The sequence below is a fragment of the Trichoplusia ni genome, chromosome 1 (assembly GCF_003590095.1).
Source record: "Trichoplusia ni isolate ovarian cell line Hi5 chromosome 1, tn1, whole genome shotgun sequence".
Classification (NCBI taxonomy): Eukaryota; Metazoa; Arthropoda; class Insecta; order Lepidoptera; family Noctuidae; genus Trichoplusia; species Trichoplusia ni.
The window spans coordinates 20,454,905-20,478,728 of NC_039478.1; the positions used below are offsets into that span (position 1 = coordinate 20,454,905).

The 23,824-nt window shown below is 32.5% G+C and overlaps 1 protein-coding gene across 1 annotated transcript; it reads right to left on the reverse strand.

The window, feature by feature from the left end:
* Positions 1 to 1,264: 1,264 nt before the first annotated feature.
* On the reverse strand, positions 1,265 to 22,693 carry LOC113491857. Its single transcript, XM_026869080.1, has 5 exons — positions 22,625 to 22,693; positions 10,693 to 10,850; positions 8,127 to 8,326; positions 5,523 to 5,737; positions 1,265 to 1,671 (listed from the first exon to the last, which is right to left on the reverse strand). Exons 1-5 carry the CDS (start codon positions 22,691 to 22,693, stop codon positions 1,651 to 1,653), a joined length of 663 nt encoding a protein of 220 aa, XP_026724881.1. The 3' UTR covers positions 1,265 to 1,650.
* Between the last annotated feature and the right edge of the window lie 1,131 nt (positions 22,694 to 23,824).

Here is a 23,824-nt window from a genome sequence, read left to right on the forward strand (position 1 = left end):
TATCTTCAACTTGTTCAGAGGTTATTCACTGAAGTATTATTTTTAGTTTTGCTTTGAACTTGTATTTACTTACTAGCCGATGAATGGAACTAAGGGCCTGGTAGCTAGATGTCAGAAGAAATTCATTCATGTTGAGATAAATAGCATGATTAATATTGTCTCTAGACTGAAACTAGCTGCTGATATCAAATTATATCAAATCTAAATGTTATTAATTATGTAAGGCTTCCGAATAGAACTTTTTTAAAGACAAAACTAATGGACAGCATCCCTCGTCACCCATACCTCATAGTTTCCTCGTGCTCCAACTGAGGAGAAAAAACATCGCAAAAAACTTCACACTGTCACCTCTTTTAGTTTACATTTAAAGAAGATTTGAGTTTTCGTTTAAACAAGTACTAACTCTATCGTCACATATTTAAACTTATTTATCATCTCTATGTTAGAGAACTCCGAAACATTTTACTCATTATCATTGACTACAGTCATCTCATCCCACAGGTGGGCTTAGGCTTGAAACTTGCCCAGCTCTAGGCTATTCCCTTCCGTCATGGGCTACATGACGATGACGTGTCTATAGAGATTCAATTTTTTTTTAAATATACCACTACTTTCACTCAGTCTAGTCTTAAAATAAGCAGAGCTTGTATTATAAGTAATATACATCTGATAAACATACTTATATATTTCAAAATACATACATAATATAGATAAATTACACCCAGACATAGAAAAAATGATTGTGCTCATCACACAAACATTTGTCCTAGGTAGGAATCGAACCCAAGACCTCCGGTATAGCAGTCAGGGTCACTAGCCACTAGACCAACAGACCCGTCATATTATCTATTACTCTTTTAATTAGTACTCTCATTAGCATTAGTTTTGTTATACCTCCATCAAACACCAAGTATTAAAGGGTTAATATCAAAACAAATGGTTAGTATTCATTCATTTATTCCACAATAAATAATTTTAGTACAATTAATGCAATTCAATAAATTATATTAATTAAGGCAAATGCTTAGTTTTTTAAATGCGAAATCAGCATTATTGTACAAGTTAGTTAGTACATCTTAATATGATATATAAATAAGTGTTATTTACATTAATAATACGTGTTAAACTTATCCGAAAACATTTTACAATAAAAGTTGACAAATCTTCTTCCTTGCACATTTTTAGTGGTATTTCCGTTTTCTCAACTTTTATTTTAATAAAACCTATTACACTTTTCTTATGCTTATCGGTTGGTGGGTTTTTACCATCAATAGCTGTTAGTGGTACTTTAAAAATTTCAGTATTATCACCAAATTCTTGTTGATAGACAACACTTCAAGATTCTTCTGAGTGTTTTAATCATCTTTGGCTTATTTACCCGACTGTAGCGAAGCAATTGAAGAATCACAATCATTGATATCTTCAAATACATCATTTTTGTCAACCCTCTCGTGAGTTCTACATGTTTCAGCTAGACTTTCGTTTATAGCCTCTTTGTTGGGTCTTTCGTCTACCCTATCTCCAAGTGTTTCATTACTGAAGTTGTTGCTTTCCCTAGCATTAAAAACCGTGTAATAAGCCTCATCATTCTGTCAATTGTCTGAGGTAAGAATCGCCATAACTCCATTCAGTGTCAGTCATCCAATTGACTTAGTCCTTTTTGACAATAGCCTGAAAAGTATTCGTACTTTAATTTCTTTTAATTGATATGTTCTTTCATTTTAAAGATTTTTTTATTCAGTTCCAAACGATTGTCTTGAATCGATTGACTGCAAAGAAAAGAAATGTTAAATAGAGTTAGTTAGTAGGAATGTTAAATAGGGATTATTTACAAAGAAATAGTTGTTAAGCTCCTAAATAACGCTGTAAAAAAAGAAAATATACGTACACATTTAAATTAATTTTGAGTTAGTCGTTTGGGTTAGTTGGGGTTAATTTTTGTTAGTTTTTGGTTAGTTATCATGTTATATGTGAAAGGGAATGTTAAAATAGATTTTAGTTAGTCCAAAAGTATTATTCAACACGATGTCTTAAAAGCTACAAGGAAAACAAAAGATTTCTCAAATAAAAAGTCTCTTACAACCTAATTACATACATAGTTTTCATGCAACATGCAAACAAAAACAATTGGGAACGAGGAAACGAATCATAAAATTCTGATTGAGAGATAATGTAACACCAGTTCCTGTATGTTAGCAAGTGTCAAGGTATAGCCTTTTGAAGGAGGACACTTGCTATCAAAGAAGCGAGATGCAACTACGATTAACGTAGCGATATCGCTCCCACAACAACAATCGTCTTATTTTAAAGTATCATAGTAGAGTTAAATATTAATTCCCAAGTCACATGCCCCTAAATATCTAAATATATAAAAAAACATGTCACGTTGTTTGTCTACGATGGACTCCTAAACTACTTTCCCGACTTCAATAAGATTTGATCCAACTTGGAAGATTCGATAGCTTGCACCTCAACTTATACACGCAATATTATTTCCTTGCAAATTATTTATCTATTCTACTTACCACGCAGACAAACTCGCGGGCTACAGCTAGCATATTATATTAATCAGAAAATTACCAACATCTATAATTAAAATATGTGACAAATGTAATATCTGTCTTATAATGTTATGTTCCCGATCATAATCAGCTGTGACATGATGGATGGTACTGCAAGTACATATTATATCTTAATTAAAGAACAAACTTTAATTAGACTTAATGAGCGTGTGGAAGATATGTGAAGTTGGTAATAACTTTTAGATACTAAAACGAACTTTGGGTAAAATAAGCCGGAATAACGAAATGAAATAATTTATTTCGTAAGAATGATATTATTATCATTACTTTTACATATAATTTCTTGAAAATACTGGAGTCGTCATTTTCTATCTGAATTAAGGCCATGGAGATTCCGATCAGATGATCTAAGGTCTATTAAGCTAAGTCAGCGGTTTAAACTTTTACTCCAGGTTGCACTTTGACCGTATTAAATATCAGGCAAAAGAAAATAAGTAAGATTAACGTGGAAAATAGAAAAAATAATACACCATTTTAGAATGACTTTGAAAAAGAATAGAACTATGATAAGATAAATTTTCTACTAAAACAATTCAATAGAACCTAGCCTATCTAATATCAAGGCTAAACGACTAAACTAATAAATGGTTCTGAGGTAACATTGAATTTGAACGTTTTAGGTTTCAAAAGGCTCTAAAAGGGCTCTCGGAAAATCCTACGTAAATTTAGGCCTACATTTAAAACCACACAACCAAACTCAACACCCTACCACCAGCTCTCAAAAAAAGAATATTTTAATAGTGTAAGCAGGACGGCGCTATTAACAACGTAGAGCGCCATCCCTCTTCAACAAGTACATCGTTTAAGTCTGTCTCTCTTTAAGATTTAGTATTTCTCTAGACCAAATATAATGAAAGTTTTTTTCCTATATTTTGGCCACGTACGTATGTAAAAGGTAATTGAAAAGATTCACTCAAAACGTTTTAGACGGTAATAAAATTTCGTTACATTTTCCCTTTTGTGAGATAAAGTAAAGGGTTTGGAATAATCACATGGTTTTGCTTTAAAAAGAATTAAATTAAGGACAATAGGTGTATTGTGAGGGTCTGATTCATGATCTGTGGATGATATGAATAATGTTGGCTTATGGAGATATGGGTTCTCCAAATGTGAATTATAATAATGTTATCTTGTAAATCTTGTTTAGTAGACCATGTCTAACTCGATAATCGATGGACAGATTTTCATGTAACTTGTTTTCTTTTTCTATTTCAAAGTTCTAACCTTGGGGCTCTGCTAGTGATATACTACACGGATAGCCGTATTGGTCGAAAAACTCAATGAGCGTTACGTGTCTTGGGTTCGCAGGATCATTCCCCGAGTAGGAAAAGTAATTGGGAGCTTTACAAATTTTTTATCTTAGTCTAGGTGTATTTGACTTCCCGAGAAATTCACCGCGGCACAATCATTTAATTTGTCAGAGAGAGAATCGATTTAACAAAAAAATCTTTGGATGCTAGTCAGACGGGTGAAATTATTATTTATTTCAGAACTGGAGGTAGAACATCAAGAACCAGTCTCCAATTCCTAAGGATTCAAACGTTGAATAGAAATAAAATAACAAGTTCATTTCGATATAGGAATGTCAGAAAGGTAATCAAACGGTCTCTTAAATGCCAGGTCACGTTGGACTTTAAAAAACGTCGTTGAACGACTTTTTAATATCTGAAGTCTGGTCTGAAAGAATTTAATTCAAATTCCACTTACTTTTACTGGTATTTAGGAACAATAAATAACTAATGAAAATGTCGGTTTCGAAGGAATTTATGTTTCAATCCATTTATTTAATTATTGGGTTGGGACTGTTTTGTGCTGTTTTTAATTACATTATTGATGCTCATTGGTATTCATTTTTTACACCAACAAATTAATGAACATTACTTCGAATTTTATTTTGTATTGCACCTAATATTGGCTACAAAAATACGTTATCTGTGAAATTTTGAACTATCTAACTAACTCAGTTTGTGTAATACAGGCTAGTGAAAGACAAACAGGCAGAAAGCGTTACCTCCGTAATAGGGTTCCATTTTTACCCTTTGGTTACGGAACCCCAAAAGCCCAATAAAAAAATACAGCCATACAAGTTATTAAATTACATTTACGCTTTGTTATACATAATCCTATGTATAATATTAAAATGGACATTAGCCTACCTTTAGGAAGGCGATTTAAAAAAGGGAAATATAATTTTCCACATAGGGTTGCGTCACGTACATCCGTCATTACTTTATAAGCACACCTAGCTAATGGATGTGGACTATATTTATGCTTTTGTTTTATTTATGTAAAATGACAAAATAATAACGATGGATAAAGTTCATTAGTTGGGATCCAAAGCTGACGTGAATGAGCCTAATTTATTTAGTAAAGTGCTAGGAAGATCATGTTTAAACTAAAGAATATTTTTTTGGAAGTCTGTCTGACGGACCATACAGATTTATGTTATAAGATTATTCAAATACTCTATTGTTATTTACTCCAGAATTAAATGATTGTAATTTTGTTGAAAAGAGGATTTGTAATGGCGGGTATTTAATAAAATGGTAGAATTAAAAAAAATGTTGAATTAGTGCAGCATGCCTAATTTAGTGCCAATGGTGACATAGACAGATAGTTTGAAAATTTTGAAAAACTCATACAAAAACTTCATGTGCGACTCGAACCGAAATTCTCAAAAATAATTGTGCATAGTTTAGTCTTCACAAAATATTGATCATGCAACTAAAAAAACAAAGTAACTTAAAGCACACTCACATCATCACTTAAAGCATAATCACATCTCACATCAACAAGTAGCACTGACGTTAAAAAGTCACAATAGTCGGAAAAGTCAAAAAAGTCGCAAAAGTAATAAAAGTCGAGAAAGTCAAGAAAAACGAAAACACGCCATTCAATAAAAATTTAATCATGCAACATGCGAAATGATCAGTCTGTCACCTGAGAAGAGAACAATTTCTTGAGTCCGATGATCGTGGATAATAACAGGGCTATCTTGGAGATCAGGAGGGCCTTCCCGACCATGAGGGCCAGGACCTTGAAGGTGAGGGCCCCAAACAGACCGAACTTGAGGGCCGCGAGGGCAAGGACGGGCCCGAACGGCTTCTGACGGCCTCTGCCGCTCTCGTACACTTTTGGTGGTTTCATGGATACACCTGAAAAAGGAAAAACAAAATTTTATACTATGCACAAATTTATCACACTACGTTTAGAAAAGTTCTTTTTTGTTAAAGTAAGATCTTCATCGAACAAATACGTGTACTAAAAGACTATTTAATTTTACATAGTTATAATTTAATAACTGAAGCCAAAAACCATGCGACAAATTTCTAAAATAATTTTTTATCAGAATTTTAATTTACCTCATAAATCGAACGGTATCATCTTACAAACAAAAAAACAAATTAATAAACTATTTTAATATCAAAAATACTTAAATTGAATCGTCGAAAACTTCAGCAAACCTACCGAAATTCAACAAAAGACTATGATCAGAATTAAACTGGAATTCACACTGCACCAGAACAATCACGGGATGCTCTCTAAATTAGTCTGTATTTGACAGTGCCCACGAATCAGATGCACAAACATTGAAGGCAGAGGAGGAGAGGAAAGAGCCTGTCATCGTCCTCCTGGCTTTTTTCCCAACTATGTTGGGGTCGACTGAAAGTCTAACCAGAGGCAGTTAAGTACCAGTGTTTTTCATTTTTGATTCTGGACTGACAAATAGGTAAGTAAACATAATTGAAAATTATGGAAAGAAAAATGTGGATTGGAGTTAGTAAACGAAATAATTCCTAATCTAAATGGTTGTTAACTTACTAGCTCAATGCTGATCATCAACTCTAAATACAGACATAAGCGTGTTGTTCTAGTATCCCTTCCACCCATTTTTTATGTTCCATCATCACAAACATTCAGATTGGGGACAAATAGACTACAAAAGCCATTGATTGCTGTGTGTTTACCACTACAACTATACTATAACACTTTTTTAGATATTTCAACATTTCAGGTTTTGCGGTTAGTCTATTATTTAATAGTAAAACAATAATTAGAACTATGTGTATATTGCAAAGTCATGACATATGTAGTACTAGCTAAATCCAAAATAGTATTCAAAGTACTATTTCAATTACTTAAAAAAAACATAGTTAAGTAACAACTTGTCAGATTGCTGTCACAAAAGCATCAGGCGTCATCTTAAAACATCAATTAGCAATGGTTTGATTTAAATACAATTATATTATATCAATCATCAATTTACCCATACAATTCCAGTATCAAACACAAATACATTAATAACAAGAATTATAATACTGAATTAACTTGCACCAATTAACAATTTAACACTGAACACTAATTAGCGAGAAATATTGTATCTATGAGTTGCATTACATTACGGAGTCTCGTAGCTCTGGAATTAAAACTAATGTATCATGGCCAGCAATGTATCGCAACACAACAATTTTTAACGCCTCGTCCTAATTAGCAACAGTCAATGTATTAAAACCTCATTGATCTAACGTCAATAGCTAAAGACTGTTAAGAAAAGAGGTTACACATACCAATATCTATTACAAAACGGTTCTAACTATAATTCCTGGATCTAATTATTCCGTAGGGATTTGCAGTTGTAGTAAGCAGTTTGGGGACTAATCGGTAACACTGGTAATTGAACTAGACATCGATTTGTGATTACGTAGGGATAAGGTTAATCGATTCTGGGAAAGCGGGAAGAAAAATAGTATTAAACATTACTATGAGAAGATTTTTTTTGTGTACAAATTTTGATGCTTACAATTCCAAGAAAAATAAAGGAGTTTTCAAAAGGCTATCTTGATTTTATTTTAAAGTTTCTATTTTTTTTTAAATTTACTCGTCTAATTTAGAAAAAAAAATGTTCTGAAACGCAATTGATTGAACTTGGTAGTATTTGCAAAATAAAAGTAACGAATAAAATAAAAACAAACGATGTTAAATAACTGAGTACTTTATTTAAATTTAGAATGATAAATTACCTCTACATTGGACTGTTAACTGTAATTAAGAACGTTTTTAATGACAGTAGAGTTTCAGTCTACCTGCCAAAATGTGCCCTAACGACTTGAAATACTTCGCGCTAAAAGGTAAAAATGTGAAAGATGCTATTAGTTTCCAAGAAAGTGTTTCGTTTCATGAAGTGAGTTAAAATTGGAATTTCGGAATCGTTATATTCTATTCCGTTTTTTGACAAATTTAAGTTCAAACATCGATCACTCAAAAATGGTCAAACTCTTTTTCGTTCACTCTTGATTCAAACTTGACTCTGAGAACGGAGCTTCGTTTTGACGAAAACCGATACATAAGTAACAAGGAACTCCGGGCAAGAGTAGGCATCCGGCATCACTATCTTATCAACATCATCCTTGAATAACCTACTGCTAGGCCTATGATAGGCCTCTTTTGGTTATACCTTTTTCCTCTGCCCTCATTCTCTCCATCCTATTTCGACTAACTTGCAGTAAAATAGTTAACTAAAAGATAAAATTAAATTAAACTCACCGACACCGAGGCTTCCATCCTTCTCCTGCTTGCCAGAGATGACCAGGTCGGCATCGTTAAGCAGCCTGTACCTCAGAGACCTGGAGCTGACGAAGTGCCACAGCTTGTCAATAATGAGCTGCTGAGCTTGGTCTTCCAATGATGTACCGGCTCTGCCCAAAGATTCTGACTTGATCGGGAACTCTGCTGCGGCGCCATGGCTGGAAAATGCAATTTAAGATTTAGAAATCCTTCTTTAAATGAAGGTATTAAGTATTTTCTTTTTTAAGTGTCGCCCGCCCTTTGTTTTCACCTACATCTGGGTAGTAAAGACTGCAAGGATAGCTAAGTGGTTAAAGCCGCCACGGCAAACCCATTAGGCGTGACACGTCGCGGGTTGGATCCCCGCGTTGGACAACCGTTTGTGTGATCCAGAAATGCTAATATACAGCAAGTTGTCATTATTGCATTTAACAAAGATTTCGAAAATAACCTGGATTCCCAAATAATCCCAAACTCGTGTGTCAGCAAACATTTTGATCAATGCTTGTATCTTTTGTGAGACTTTTGTCTCACTCTAGCTGAGAACCGAAAGATATTAATTTTAATTAGCCTAAAAACTGCTTGAATATTCTATTTGCAGACATTATTATAATTAGTTATACGTCTAAAATTACTTGTAACGCACATTGCTATCTCTACGAAATATCTTATGATATAATTTCAGTAAGATCATAATTTCAAATTCATTCAAAACTGGAATTTTAGAATCTGGAGCACACATAACACAAGTATCAGCATTTCAAATGCGAAATCTTTGTGATTAAGATTCCGTTTCATAATCCCTTAAGCTTTGACGACATTCCCGGCTATAATTACAAAATTTCACGTGTATGATGCTCTGAAAGGGCTTTTAGCAAAATTTGAAATAGAAACGCTTTAGGATTCCAATTTGGATTATCATTGCGTATCCTTATAATTTTCATTCATACTAATCTTGCAATCAATTTGCATAATGTTAATCGTACATTTTTTAAGGCAACACTGATAAAATGTTGCCTTAAAATATGTACGATATCCGAAAATACGGATTCCAAATATTGAAAAATGGAGATGACGACGATTTTTTTTTTCAGTGTTTGTCTGTAATGGATATGTATTTTTTTATTTGTTCTGCAAAACATAAATCGATAAAATAACAGCGAATGAAACTTCACGCGTGACTACACGCTTGTATTTGAATTTTACGAAATCGTTACTTCTCATTTTTCAGAAAACGGTCAAAATACATGCCTAGCATTTCTCAATTATGTAACTGAGACGACTGCATAGACTTTTTATTTTTATACCCTGTCATCATCCCTTTTAAAGCTTAGTGGTCAAAGCTCAAGGTATTTATAGATTTTAATTATTATAAACCATCCACTCTACATAAAACTAGAATACTCGTTATATTTTTTGTCCAAACCCTTTCAGATAAAAGTTTCAAAAAGTTATGAGCGGTCCCAAAACCGTCAGAAAAAGTTCTTCCCATTAATGACGGAATAAATTAAGCGTGTGGACCTTAAACCTTTTGTACCCGAGAGTTAGGACCATCAAGATTTGTTTTATTTATGTTCTAGGCATTATTAATAATATCAAATATTTACTATCATCATAAAGATTATCCGCGTACTAATTTTTATTTTAAACGGCCCTTTTTGGCTTAAAACAAAATTTACCAAAAAGTTTTTAGCCCTGTACGAAGTCACGTCGTTGGTTCATTAAATATTAAAAATTGATTAACAACCGAATTGAATACGTCTTCTATAGATAGTTCTTTGATTTGATAATCGCAGCAATTAAGACGAAATTCTCTAGCAGAAAGTAGTTGATACCTATGAACATGTTTTGGCACTTAGAGTACATTGGTACTGAACCACGAAACAATTCCTATTAACCTGTTTATCTCTCTGTCACGGCGAGAGCGATTACTCGTGTTTCTGTTAGAATATTAGTTCATGTCAATACTGACAAATTGACAACCAATGCAAGTTATAAATGGGGTAAAAGCCAAACAATACATGCCCTATACTCTTTATTTTCTACCTGACACATTGTTCATTCCTATAGCCATTAAAATGTCAAATGGAAAAATAATGAAAATTGCTACCAAAAATCTTTGATATGGTAATTGCTTACGTGGACCAATTCTCTCCCAATGATCACCGAAAGGAGACATAATGATTTGTGTTATATTTCAATAGATAACCTGAGCATTCTGGAGCCGAGCACAGACTACGATGGGGACGATGTTTTAGGCGATTCAAGTCCAACATATCCTTAGTCCTTTTATTTTCCAAATCCATTGATTATGCTAGTCTTCCAGAAAAATTAAATCCATGACCTCATCAAATAACCTTGTCTTCCTTAAAATTAATAACAAAAAAGGCTTTGTCTTGCTTTCAAAAGATCATTCATGGAACAGGATTCAAGTACCTTTGTTTGAGCACAAGGAGTGTAAATGTGACTTGCCTGTGCAAGCCTTGCGTTCTAAGCATTTTACTCCAAAACGATATATATAATCCTGTTTTTAACAGAAGCTTACCTCTCATCAACAATCATGACATCCTCGCCGAGCTGGACGGAGGCAGTCCTGAGCATCCTGTCGACGTAGCCCACCAGCTCGATGGCGATGCACGAAGAGGTCTCCCTCGCGACGCATTTGTTCGTCAGACCACGCTTCAGCGTTTCTTCAGGGGATTTCTGGAAGCAGAGAATGAGGGATTTAGATTTAAATTTTATCCAGTTTGGTTTCTCGTTTTTACAATAATAGAGCTTTTGCTAAGTGAAGTGTTAGCAGAATCAAATTTCTTCTTGAAAAAATTTGTTTATTCTATGACTTTTTTTTTAAAGCTCTTCTGAATAATAGATTTTACTCGACTAGTCCAGTCGTCTCTACTAGATAATATCGTTGTGGGTTCCAAGCTGGATATGATTGTAGATCTTAGATTAAAGGATTTGCAATTATTGTCTTGTGTGCAAAGTTTGTCAATAAGGAACACGGTATGTCGAGAAAAACACACATCCCTACCAGACTTTTCTGGCCATTCAAGACTGTTAAAAATTAATTGTATCTTAGAAACCTTGTAGAGCTTTTAGTCGAATACTGCAAAATGTCATCTCATATGGAGATTTTGTCACACCCAAAAAACAAAAAGCCAACGCAACACGATTTTGCGACGTGACGGAGAAACGTTTCAAAATACATTACTCTGTTTGCTTTGCCGGTCTCGTTTGTTTATTTTCCTGTCTTTTTTAGTACAATCTTAAAAGGATTCCGCCATATTTTTCGTCAACGTGTCAGTGTGTTTTACTTATAGAATTTTTAGTTTAAATGGTTATGGTATTTTGTCCATATGAGGTTGGTAGACGTTAAGAAACTGAAGACTGAGTGGCTAAGTATTCTTTCTTTTTAAGAGAGTCCTGAAAGGGAGGTTCTTTATTCGCCTATTTTTATGTTTATTACCTCAGAACTTCGGACTGGATAAAACTATTTCTGTTCATCGTTTTTATCAAAAAAGATTCATCATCAAGGTATTATATTTAATGCAAAACTGTAGCAAAGGATAGTGTGAGAACGGTTGATAATTTCAGACACTTTCTTACTTTGAAAATCATTTAGATTTTAATAACAAGAAGAACGTGAATCTAGAATTTTAAATTGCATTTAGGGGCCTATCCCTGTCACCCAATGTAAGATTTCAATTGTCAAATTGAGATGGCTCACATATAATTATATCCCTCTTTAACATTCCCTCTTAAAGGATTTAGAAAAGAGTATTTATATCTCAGAATTGCGGACGTTTTCTATATACCTTTCATTAGCTTACAGTGATTAATGGGAGTCGTATTTATACACATTGAACAAACAAATGAATCTGTTCCTAGCTTAGCCAATTGATAGCAGAAGGGAGAAATGGAACTATTCTTGCTTTGTGATGAAACGGAAGATAAATGGAAAGATGTATTTGATACATTTTATTAATTTAAGGGCTTTTGAAGGTATTTGGGAGATAGATTAATTTATTTATGGGCTCGCGTTATTTGATTCAATTTATTCAAGGTATAATTGATGATTCAAAAAATTATTCCTCTTGATTGAGTTATCAATAAAAGTTGGAATAAGGTGCCAAAATTGCGTTTGTTTAAAGAGGCCTCATTAAATGATGAAATCGTTTACTCACGCGTATTTTGCGGGATAGTCTAGTTTCGGACGAAAAAAGGCGTGTGTAAAAATATAAATCATGAAAGTGATTATAAAGTAAAAAAAACGCAATGGATTAATAATAGCTTGAAAAAAAAAGAACAAGTTTTGTTTTCTTTATTAGCCTAATTATCTCAAACTATACAAGAAAAATGAAAACTATAAGTCTGCTACTTTTAATACTAAAAAGCCATACATAAGATTACGGTACAGTTCAATTTCATTTTCCTATTATTCGCAGCTTAGTGACTACTTGATAAACAATAAACACTTTCAAATTCCTAACGTGCAAGAATGACAACAAAAACAACCGTCTTTCCGGTGCAGTCGGATAAAAACATCGACAACATTGACTCTTGTAACTGTTAGACAATGGATGAGTAATTTTGTGATTTATTGATAGAAATGTAATATTAAGGTGAAGTTGAATTATTCTTACAGGCAAGTAACATATTATAGCATAACTAGCTGTTGCCCGTGACTTCGTCTCCGTGGATAGAAGATGTAAGTTATGATTTATACCTGCCCTATTTTTTTCACATTTTCCATTGTATCTTTGCTCCTATTAGTCGCAGCGTGGTGGTTTATAGCCTAGAGCCTTCCTTGATGAATGGTCTATTCAACACAAAAATAATTTTTCAATTTGGACCAGTAGTTCCTGAGATTAGCGCGTTCAAACAAATAAACAAACTCTTCAGTTTTTTATATTAGTATAGATATAGATTCATAGATAGATACAACATTTTTAATAATAGATACACAGAACATAATTAATATTTGTAACTAAGTATTTATCATTTAAAGTGAGATTTCAGATGCAAATTATTATAATTTGTAAATAATGGAATCGTGAAATTTTTGAAATAAAAATAAAATTACATGTCTGTTTAAGCCGAAACTTTTCTTCTAACAAAGTCAGTCTTATGAATTGGCACGTTTGAAGTCGTAATTAAAAACTTACTTAAGATTTTTAATTAATTAAGAGTCCCGGAGCAGTATATCACTCTCCAGTATTTTTTAATGAAAAGTCTCACACTTATTCATCGAATATAATAACTATGCAAATCCATTACTAGACCAACACACAGCAAAATTCTAGTCCTAACCCATAGTCCTCATTCCTGAACCAAATACCGTACATTTAATGTTAATTATAATTATTATTACACCCCATTACAGACCTTATACGGACCCTAATCACTAAATAATTCACAGTTAACCAAATAATCCGAATATCAAGGTCCTAACATGAAATGGGCTTGTCTGGGGGTCCTAAGCGCAACATTATGCGGACATAACGGCCTAGAGGTCCGAAATGATAACCTCCGTATGCTTTTTATAGACATCTGCAGTTAAGTTGTATAAGTTAAATTGTTGGAGTTTAGGGCTGTTACATTTTGCTTGGTTGTTTGATAATTTGAAAAAGTGAGAAAATTTCAAAGATGAAAGAAGTATTTTTTCTTGCCAAGTTGAAGACTTAGGATATTATTCGAACAGGTGAGATTCGTGGATTAGGGTGCTTAAGGTCATTTTACCAGCACGTATACAGCTAATGAATTATCAAAAAAATACTTATGTTTTTGTTTCAATCCCTCTTTTTCAGATGTATTTATACTTCGTTTCCGAATATTCTTTTTAAATGTTTAAATATGTATTTATTTAACAATTTATGTGCATAGAAAATTTACAGAAATATTTTTAATTATAATATCGAGATACATAATTTTCCGAGTGTAGTGCGTAGTATTTACTAACTGACTTCATCTAAACAAACGTTCTCCTTAATAGGAGATCAAAATCTTATTAAAAATAAAAAAAGATTTTTACAAAAATAACACAAACAAGCTAATCCGCTACATCTCCCCCTTAACATTGTCGTTACGATTCACACGCGATTCGAACCGGTAACCTACTTTCCAAGGGTATTGATAACTCATATTGAGTGACGCCAAGCCATAGGGGAAAGCGTGTACACTTTCCTTCGGCAATTAATTACTCACTGATTGATGGTTACGGGATATGTATGCAAAAATTGTGTGTGAATATAGATGGGGTTTTTATTGGTAATTTATTGCGTCTAATTTTGAATGTTATGTGTTACTCCCAGCCTGTTGTTTTAACGTTGGTGAGCTTTTAAATCGGAATTTGTAAGGATTCAAAAGAGAACGGGTGTAACTTTTTTTTGGCAAAATGCTTTGTTCTGATTAGTCGATGAAATAATATAATTTTTAGAGGTAATTCTCCAACTTAGAATCATCAAAAGGTGATTCCTGTTGCTGGTGATAAATCCTTTATCGTAATTAGGTAAGGGATCATTATATTGCAATAATCATTAATTAAGTATTATCTTTTTTCACCGCTTAGCACACGGCAAGATGAAATTTTAGGACAAAAGGTAGCGCCGTTTCTTCGCGTTAAAGTTTATGCACATCCCAAAATTCATTACTTTCATTCAAGCAGTTTAGCCCTGAATACATAACAAACCAACTCACTCATGCATTTATTACTTAAATATAAGTTAGAATAGTTTTTCTCGAAAAGATATTGCTCTTAAATCGCCCGTAACTTGTAAATTAAACGCTTAATGAAACGTAAAAGTATGAAGCGAGCCAGATAATTATCGCAACAAGTGAAAATCTTATTATACCGTTCCAATGTTTAGTCACGGATGTTGTGGGCTAACTGTTAAGAAAGTTACGGAATAAACGAATTGTTTTAAGAGCTTTCTGAATTAAAAATGAATTGAAAATATTTGGCTCTAGTCTTTGACTTAGAGAAAAATTTTATACGGCTTGGAGAACTTATCTTAATAAGAGATTTGATTAGTTAGATGAAAAAGTGTTGAGTATATTTCTGTATAATATTATAAAAAAATGGTCCGTTGATAAATTCAGTTATTGATAAAAACCGACCTCAACTTTTTTTTTCTAACCAATAGTGTTTGCAATAGGACGGCACAAATTTATTACCATCCTTCCATAATTCCCTGCCACCGCGACTACTCAAATCTAGACTCATCGCAGCGTTTTAAGCCAAGTTCTAGCAAAGAAACTGGCCTTGCTAGCGAGCGCCAAGTCAAATATTACACGAAAAACGTTTTGCCATTTTTGATCCTTCAATAAGCACTTTTAGTACTGTGAAACTTCTGAGACTACAATGTTGATTCACAGATTTTTAAACCTTGTTTTGTCCGGATTATCTTCAAAACTAAATGTATAGATAATACCTAGTTCCAAACAGTTTATCCATACATTATGCCGGCCCATGAATCAGAACCATTAGCAAAAGGTTTCCGCAAGTACAACTGAGTTACAAACTCGAAATGTTTGCTAAACTTAACGGTCGACGGTTACAACTAAAAGCTGAAGTTTTCGAACTAAACATTCTTAGCGTATTTCCATATATTTTAATATTTGATTACGGACTGTCTTTTGGTTTAGCAGGACGTTCTTTTTAACTTGGTTCAAAGACAGGTGTGGATAAAAAACCGAGTATGAATTACACTCACGTATGCACCTACATAATTCATCTGTCGAAGTATTAACAGTCTCAGATGGGGTTGCGTTTTAGCACTTGGCGACTTGGCGACTCACGAAATCATAAAAGGGTACACCTATACCTTGCACTGTATGACACATTTTAATTTTTCTTTTCGCGTAGAAATCAATAACGAATTGAAATAAGATATAATCAGATACCTCCACGTGTTTACAGCTTGTTTGCAAACATAAATATTGTGTCATTGAAGTATGTAGTCGAAAAAGTAGATATAGCTTTCCAATTTGATCATGTATGCATGACCAATCTATCAAAATCTATTTCCATTCCGATAAACTATGGGGGAGCTTCGAATATGTTTTTTTTTCTATAAAGTTTAGGGTGTCTTTGTGCATGTGACATGAATGGTTGTGATACAAAAACTTAATTTCTTCGTGCAAGAGTTGTTTCTTATTTTAAGTGTATATTATTTTTTAGTCCTAAAATTAAGAAACAAAGTTATGAAATTCCAGTTTTCGCTTTAGAACTTTGTCTATTTAATACTCAAAGGTTGTATGAAATGCGTTTGTCACTTCATGTGTATCGTAAAATACGATAACGTTCGTTTTAGAAATAGGTGAACGTGAATATATTCACGTTTTATGCCATATTCTCAATAAATAGCAATTTCGTAGGAATTGAATAAGGACGCGTAGATTTGAACAGAAAATTGGTAAAAATACGCCGATATGACGCAGTTGCAATTAAAAAAAACTGATAGATGTAAGACAAATTATAGAGTTCTGTAATACGGTCCTAAGCAAAGTCTTTTGACACTGTCTTCTTTTTTTAGTTACGCAGAATGTTCTGCGATTCTGACAATATTGGCAAAAAGATATAAATGGTATATTGAAAAAATTCAAGAAATCCAAAATTTAAGACAGGACTTGAACCGGGTCTCCGGGATATACGCAATACGCAAAAGTTTGAAGTTTTTAACTCTGTTATTTGTATTTTATTGTAATCTTGCAACTGCTTTTCAACTAAATCAAACTCTTTTTTTTGCTACGATGTGGCGTAAGGATGTTCATCAGTAGGTGTTCAGTCTCTTACTTGATAGGCAGATGCAAAACTGTTTTGCGCAATGAAAGGTGACTGAGAACAAAGCAACTCAATTAAAACTCTAGAATTTGACGTAAAATCATGAGACTATTTTATTGTGTATAAAAAACATGTGGGCAAAATCACAGATCTCTCGTTTCTACGCAAATAAATCACTATCTATTTTAAATTTACTCTTTAGCTCCCAAAATGTGAAAAGGCTTAATGATAGTCCAAAATTAATTATGAAAATTATAATTAGTGAACAAATTGCCTCCTATTGTTTACCCGTGTAACAAATTGAAGGTTAATTATAAATTAACATTATCGGTGAAAAGCTACTTAATTGTATGGAAGATTAGTTGGCGGATTTAGTTTCATTTTACTCTACATATTAATTTTGATGATATTGGTGAGATTTACTAGTTTGTACCTAATTACCTAAAATATTAATTCATGTTTTGCTATTGAATAATCAGTTCTGTACCAGTAATCAATGACAAAAATATGATACTAATGGTGGTAGTTGTAATAAATTATCGTGGTGACCTTGAAGTTTTGTTTCGTGGTTTTTATAGGCAGGTCCGATCTCAGTGGACGCAGGTAATAAACCAGCTGGATTGTCCGAAAGGGTTACCGTGGCTCCGGTATACAATTTACGGATTATTTTAAAAAAAAGCCAAGTTATAGTATGTATTCCTTGAAGTTTTACGTACCTATAAAAGTACGAGACCTTTTGATTTTGTCTAAGATTCTACTGAAAAAACGGAATAAATGGTGAGTATAACCGGATTCAAAATATTAGAATCTGAAATTGTCAACCCTTAATGATTTAGCGTGGCGATCTATTCGAAGCTTTTCTGTGTATGTGAATGTGGCGTCCACCTAACAGTGTGTCATAAGTAGGCTGGAATCGTTAAAGTCGTAATTAGATCACTCTCTATATCTACAGAACAGACATCTCTTAAATCTTGCAAATGACAGAAGCAAAGTCATAACATTGTTTTGTGCTACACCATAATCTTGAGCACTTTTAGTACCGCAATAAAGTGTCAACATTAAGTAATTACACTAAAAGCAATAGGTAGTTATAATAAAATGTTTATAGTACCAAATTACTGTATACTTCAATTATTCTGTTTATGTTTTAGACATAACATATTATCTAGATTTTTCTGGTGCCTATTAACCTACATGTTTGTAAATTAATTAGCAAATCCAATCATTGTATATTGTAGAGAAAAATTAAATTTATTTACTATCTTAAGGAGGACTGACGTTATCCGGGAAAAGAGACAGCGCTCTACGCAATACGTATTTGCATCTTGCTTTCACAAAGCAACAGTTTTACCAAGAGAGTTTTTGGTATTGAAATCGGTAAAGTTAGAGCTTTTGTCAAGATACAGCTGAAGATACCTCACTTAAATAATATTATTCCGTCTTTAAAGCGAAATGGCCTTTGAAACGATCATACAGGTTTGACTGAAACTAATAGTTTTTGATTTGAATCAAACAGTAACAATAAATAAAAAGATTTGCTGAAAATTCACAATTTTGAAGCTTGTTTGATATGAGCTTTACATTTGACAAAGAAAATCTCCATCGCTTCCACCACATAGACTGAAATGACTCTCTGTGGCAGCGGAAGAGAGCCGCTCTACGTCATGCATTATCAGATTTATCTGCCATCACAACTGCAACAACCTCATATTAAGAGGTGGAAGGCCTCTGGTCTAAATTTCGGCGTGAATAAGCTCTACACAAACATTTTTGATCAGCTTAATTCAGTAAGCCTCTAAAAACGGAACTTCGATTTGGGACAAAATGTCTGATCGTGTAAGCGTTCCTTAAGACATTATTTAAGTCGCTACAGTAACAAAGTCTAAGCGATTAGTTTGGTGGATTTGTCTAAGACTTCCATCATTTGTCTTTACCAGACGTAAGTTGTCTGGAAGTAAAGTTTGCTTGGTTAGAGTCTAAATCTAGGTAGAACATTACCTATTTGTCTAGAGCTATTTGTCAGGCGAAATATATATTTTGAATGATATATATTGAGCTTTCATAAAACATAGTCGTAACATCATTTACAAGAATAATATTTATCGGTAAAAGTAGGTATTCTTAGAAACTTATTAACATTTTTTTTTTGCAGCTAGACTTAGACTAATTCCAATGTAAAAGATGATTTACTTTAAATAAAATCTACACAAACAATTAATCCCTGTCTCCCGAAGGCTTCAAAGAATTCAATTCATAATGTATTAAAATGCAAAGCATGCAGCTAATATAAAAAATACTTGAAATAATAATGAAAATAAAATATTGTTAAATTTCGAAAATTTATCATTTTAATAGCAAAAGGACTTAATAGTATATTCCCAAAATAAAACAGTAGAATAAATAACTTATCTTTTACACCTTCTCTAAAGCTCGGTGATAAATATATTATGAATAATAAGCATTAGCAATGATTAGTGATGTGATATATTAAATACATGATGATAGCAGTATCTTTAATTAAGACACGCATTCTTTACGTCCGCGATAGTGCTGTACCCGTTATGATACACACGGATAAAACGGTTGATTTATAAAAAATATAGTATTTAATTATAAAAGACTGATAACAAGTGTTTATTTTTTAAATAACTTCCGCGCCATGGAATTTAGTCCTTGCGTCGAGGGGAGTTATACAAACATTCAAGTCACATGCACAAAGACACTCACCTCAGGACAAGCATCCGTAGATCAGGAAAAAGAAAAACGAATTTTCAACAAAAATAGTATGACCCCAAACCGTTGCTTAACCTTAATATTGGTATGATATTGCGGCAAAAAAAAATATTATGTGATGAATACCTAGCACTCTAGAGACAGCGTGGCGACGGACAAATGGGCAGATTGACAGTGGCCTCTTTAATATGGTTCCTTTTTTACCCTTTTGAGAACGGAACCCTAAAATCCTATGAAATAAAAACAATAATCTTCACTCCACTTACATAATCTTATAAGCCAACCCACGCATAAAATATTCTAATCGAAATCATCACGAAAAAACATGAGGCTCTACACATAAAAGGCTTCATTGATAACGAGAAGAAGAAAAAAGAAATGCGAAAAGGAAAAAATAATTTTCGCCTGAAGAAAAAAAGGAATAAATTCCGTATTATAACTCTTTGATCGAACGAGAATAATTGTAACTTTTATATGAGGAATATTTCAAATTGCTTGGATAAAAGGGAATTCTTACAAGGTCACAGCTGATTGGTATTCTTATATTTTTCCACCTATTTTCATGTTTATATTTGAATTAATGATCCTCGTTTGAGTTCTTGACGTTATTTGTATTGAGTGTGAAGATTGTACATACACTTATGTTAGTGTATGAGTATTTATTATGGTAAATGAATAAGTATAATAAACTTTTTTGCCTGGCATTGTTTTTATGCATTCTTATTTTGTTCCCTAATTTTCTATGTTGTGTAAGACCCCATTTTTTTTTATGTAGCCTGCTTTAGATCCCACTGCTAATCAAAAAAGTTTGACACCAAAAAGGGTAGGTACTTCTCTATCTTTTGCAATTTCTAGCCAGATGAGCCGCGCATATCTGACCCAATCCAGTTTAATTGGCCTTGGACACTAAGACTCAACAAAGCCAAATATTTCTCAACAAATCATTTAACATAAGTTGTTAAAAAAATAATAAGAATATTAAAAAAAATGCGTAAAAATGACAACTCAATGTCACCTAACATGTCTGTATGTCAGAAAGACGCACAATAATGATTTACAAGGAAAATTCATTAGCTGCAGAACATTGCGTGCACTCAGCGACGTTGAACAGAGAACCGCTTTCTGTGAAATACCGATATTGTAGATGTCTTCGCATTCGTTTCAACAAGATAATTATCTGTTACCACTTGACATTCAAATAATGACCATTAAACACGCTTCAGTAGATCTCGGTAATTAATTTGATAAAAAACGAGAGAAAACTCTCTTTTTATGTTTGTGAATTAAATAATATGCATTTTCACTTTTACGCGTTGTTAAGCATAAGTTTTGTTGTTGTTTTGAGTGACAATTTTAAACAGGCTTAGTGCAGTTATGGAGTCTTTATTGGACTCTTTGATATTTTACAACTCTATTTCACGTTTTAATTAGTTTTTTAAAGATATACTTAAGTGAAAAGAGTCTTCAAATAAAATAAAATTTCCATTATTTATATGTATTTCCTGAAAATCTCTGTATTTGCTTTATAAACTTTTATTCTTATCGGTCAACCAAATAGCAAGTAACCAGTGTACGTAAAAATATTATTTTTAAACCATTTTTTAATCATTTTCAAATCCAGGTTCCAAATCCTTAAATTAATTAGGTTTACATCCATGTTTGGTACTCATTTCCAGAAAATGAATATAATAAAACAACAACTCCACTCCTAGTCCTTACACGTGCTTCATATAAAACGCTAAATTATAAATCTATAGTCGACCACAAAAACCCTATAATTCACAAATTCGCTTCGATACAAACTCAAGACGAGTACCGAAGTAAGTGATTACATCGGACTAAAATCATGTGAGGATATATTTTCCGATAATCTCCCAATAATTGAATATTATCCTCGCTCAAGTTATGAAAAACCTTTTTTCGAAGTAAGGATTATGTCCGCTTGAAGAATGTTTAAAATGTAACGGGAATTGTAGAGTCCTTTTATATTTAAGAATATGTATGAGAGTTAAGTATAGTCCTGTTTTACTATTGGTAAACGTTTTTTTATCATATCAATTATTTCCAGGCAATTTTATTGCACAGATCCTAAGATACAGATGTTTTTTTACAGAAACTATATTTTGTAGAGCTTCGAAAAACATTTGACAAACAATGTTTACAATAATCTAATATATATTGAACAAGGCGTGCAATATATAAATAAAATAATAGACCGTTTTATTAAAGTCTCCTAGTCAAGATTATTTAAGAAATAATCACCTTTTTCATCATCTTTGCTATGATTAACTATTTTCTATTTCCACAAACGATTGAAGTTATCATTTCAAAAATAATCTAAGAAAAGCTGCCTCTAGACGTACTAAAAAAAAATCAATTCAATTAAACTACATTCAATTACAAATTAAAATACAATTTACAAAATATTGTAACATTTTAAACCAGATGTTTTCCTTTAAATTTGAATATACTCTCATGCAATATGTAGAAGAGATAATGAATATAACAAATGTAGCACAGGCCTCATAATTAATACAAAATTATAATTACTTCAGTCTCCACTGGAGCAGTTTAATTGACAGTCCGAATAATTAAGTTCATTAATATTTACTTTGATTATAATTATCAAAGGAATTGAATGTTTTTCGATACATAGAAGAAAAAATAATACTTAATGTTGTTTTTTTATTTGTATAATATTTAATTAGTTTGTGTTTAGAAAATCAAATTGTATATAAGAAATTTTATTTGTTGATAATTCAAGTCTTATTATTATTTTATCAACCCCTTATTATGATTTCAAAAATACTTTAAGAAAAGCTAGTTAAAGGCGAAAAAAACAAAATCGTAACTAAATACTACAGTCAAATATTATATATTATCAATTATAGTAAACATCAATGACAATCGATTAACTAATCGATTAAAACACACACGAAAACAATCAATCAAACATTCTCACCTCATTATCGATTTCACTCGCTTTCACGATACCGAAAATCAGGATCGCTAACAAATATGCGCTCTTCATTTTTATCGATAAATGTCTTTTCACTTCACTATCACAAAATCTTGTCGATGTAATTGGCCCACACTTGTAAACCAAATGCTCATGTGTAAGATTCTATAGTTTTATATATGGGGACGCTTCACTGAATCTGCAGTGGGGCTTAGGCGTGTCCGTATATAGAAATTATAAGGGACTGTCTGTCTGTCCTTTGAATTGGATGTTTCTTTTTTTAGATAAGTTCTGATTGTTTGTTGGGGAATAAGATCTTCATCTTTTGAGCTGGTGGTGGCATTTGATTTTTTTTTTAGTTAGGTATATAAAAATAATTAATAGAAGTTCCTGCAGTCAATGATTTTCTCTTAAAACGAACAATGTGTAGGTAAATAATTTTAAATTAAGCAACATTATTCAACTTAAAATGTTACGTACGAAGAAAAACCCCTAAAGTTATTCACTATCAAGTTCAATTTCAAATCAAATTAATATTTTATTATTTAAGTTTAAGTTTTCTTTCCTTGTCGAGATGAAAAATCGACAAGACATTACACAGATTTTCCATTCAATAAAAAATAAAATCACAAGCATCACCGCGTGCTTTACACAGCTTGTAGTATGAGGTATTTAATTATATAGTCTGTGTAGCAGCGTAACAGAATTTATCAGCTTGTTTCTTATTCTGCGCTATTTGTAAATCTGTTGAGAATTCAGTGCTCGATTTACAGTCTTCACTAAACTTTAACTCTGAGATGTCTTTGGAAGATTGGGTAAGACAATGCACGTGTTATAATAAAAATAATTATTTTTATTATTTTCTGGCCTAAGGCTCTCTTAGACCTAAAAAAATCTTTTTTCTCTACCCAGCTCCCTTTTTTGTCTTCTGGCAGTAACGGGAGTATTATTCTCTTGAATATTCTATTTTCCGACTTTGCTTTTTCTAATAAATTTTGGTTAACAGTTTCAAGATTTTTTTTCCTAGATCTCAGTAAATCTAAGTGTGGTTAGTATATTCCTTTAACTCTCCTCTTCTCTATTGTTAAAAATTGTTGCATAAATTAATCTAAATATCACTAACATAGACCCCGAACAAATATTAAAAAAAGCATCTTTCCTATAAATTGAGAATAAAATACATCTTCACAAACCCCATTTCCT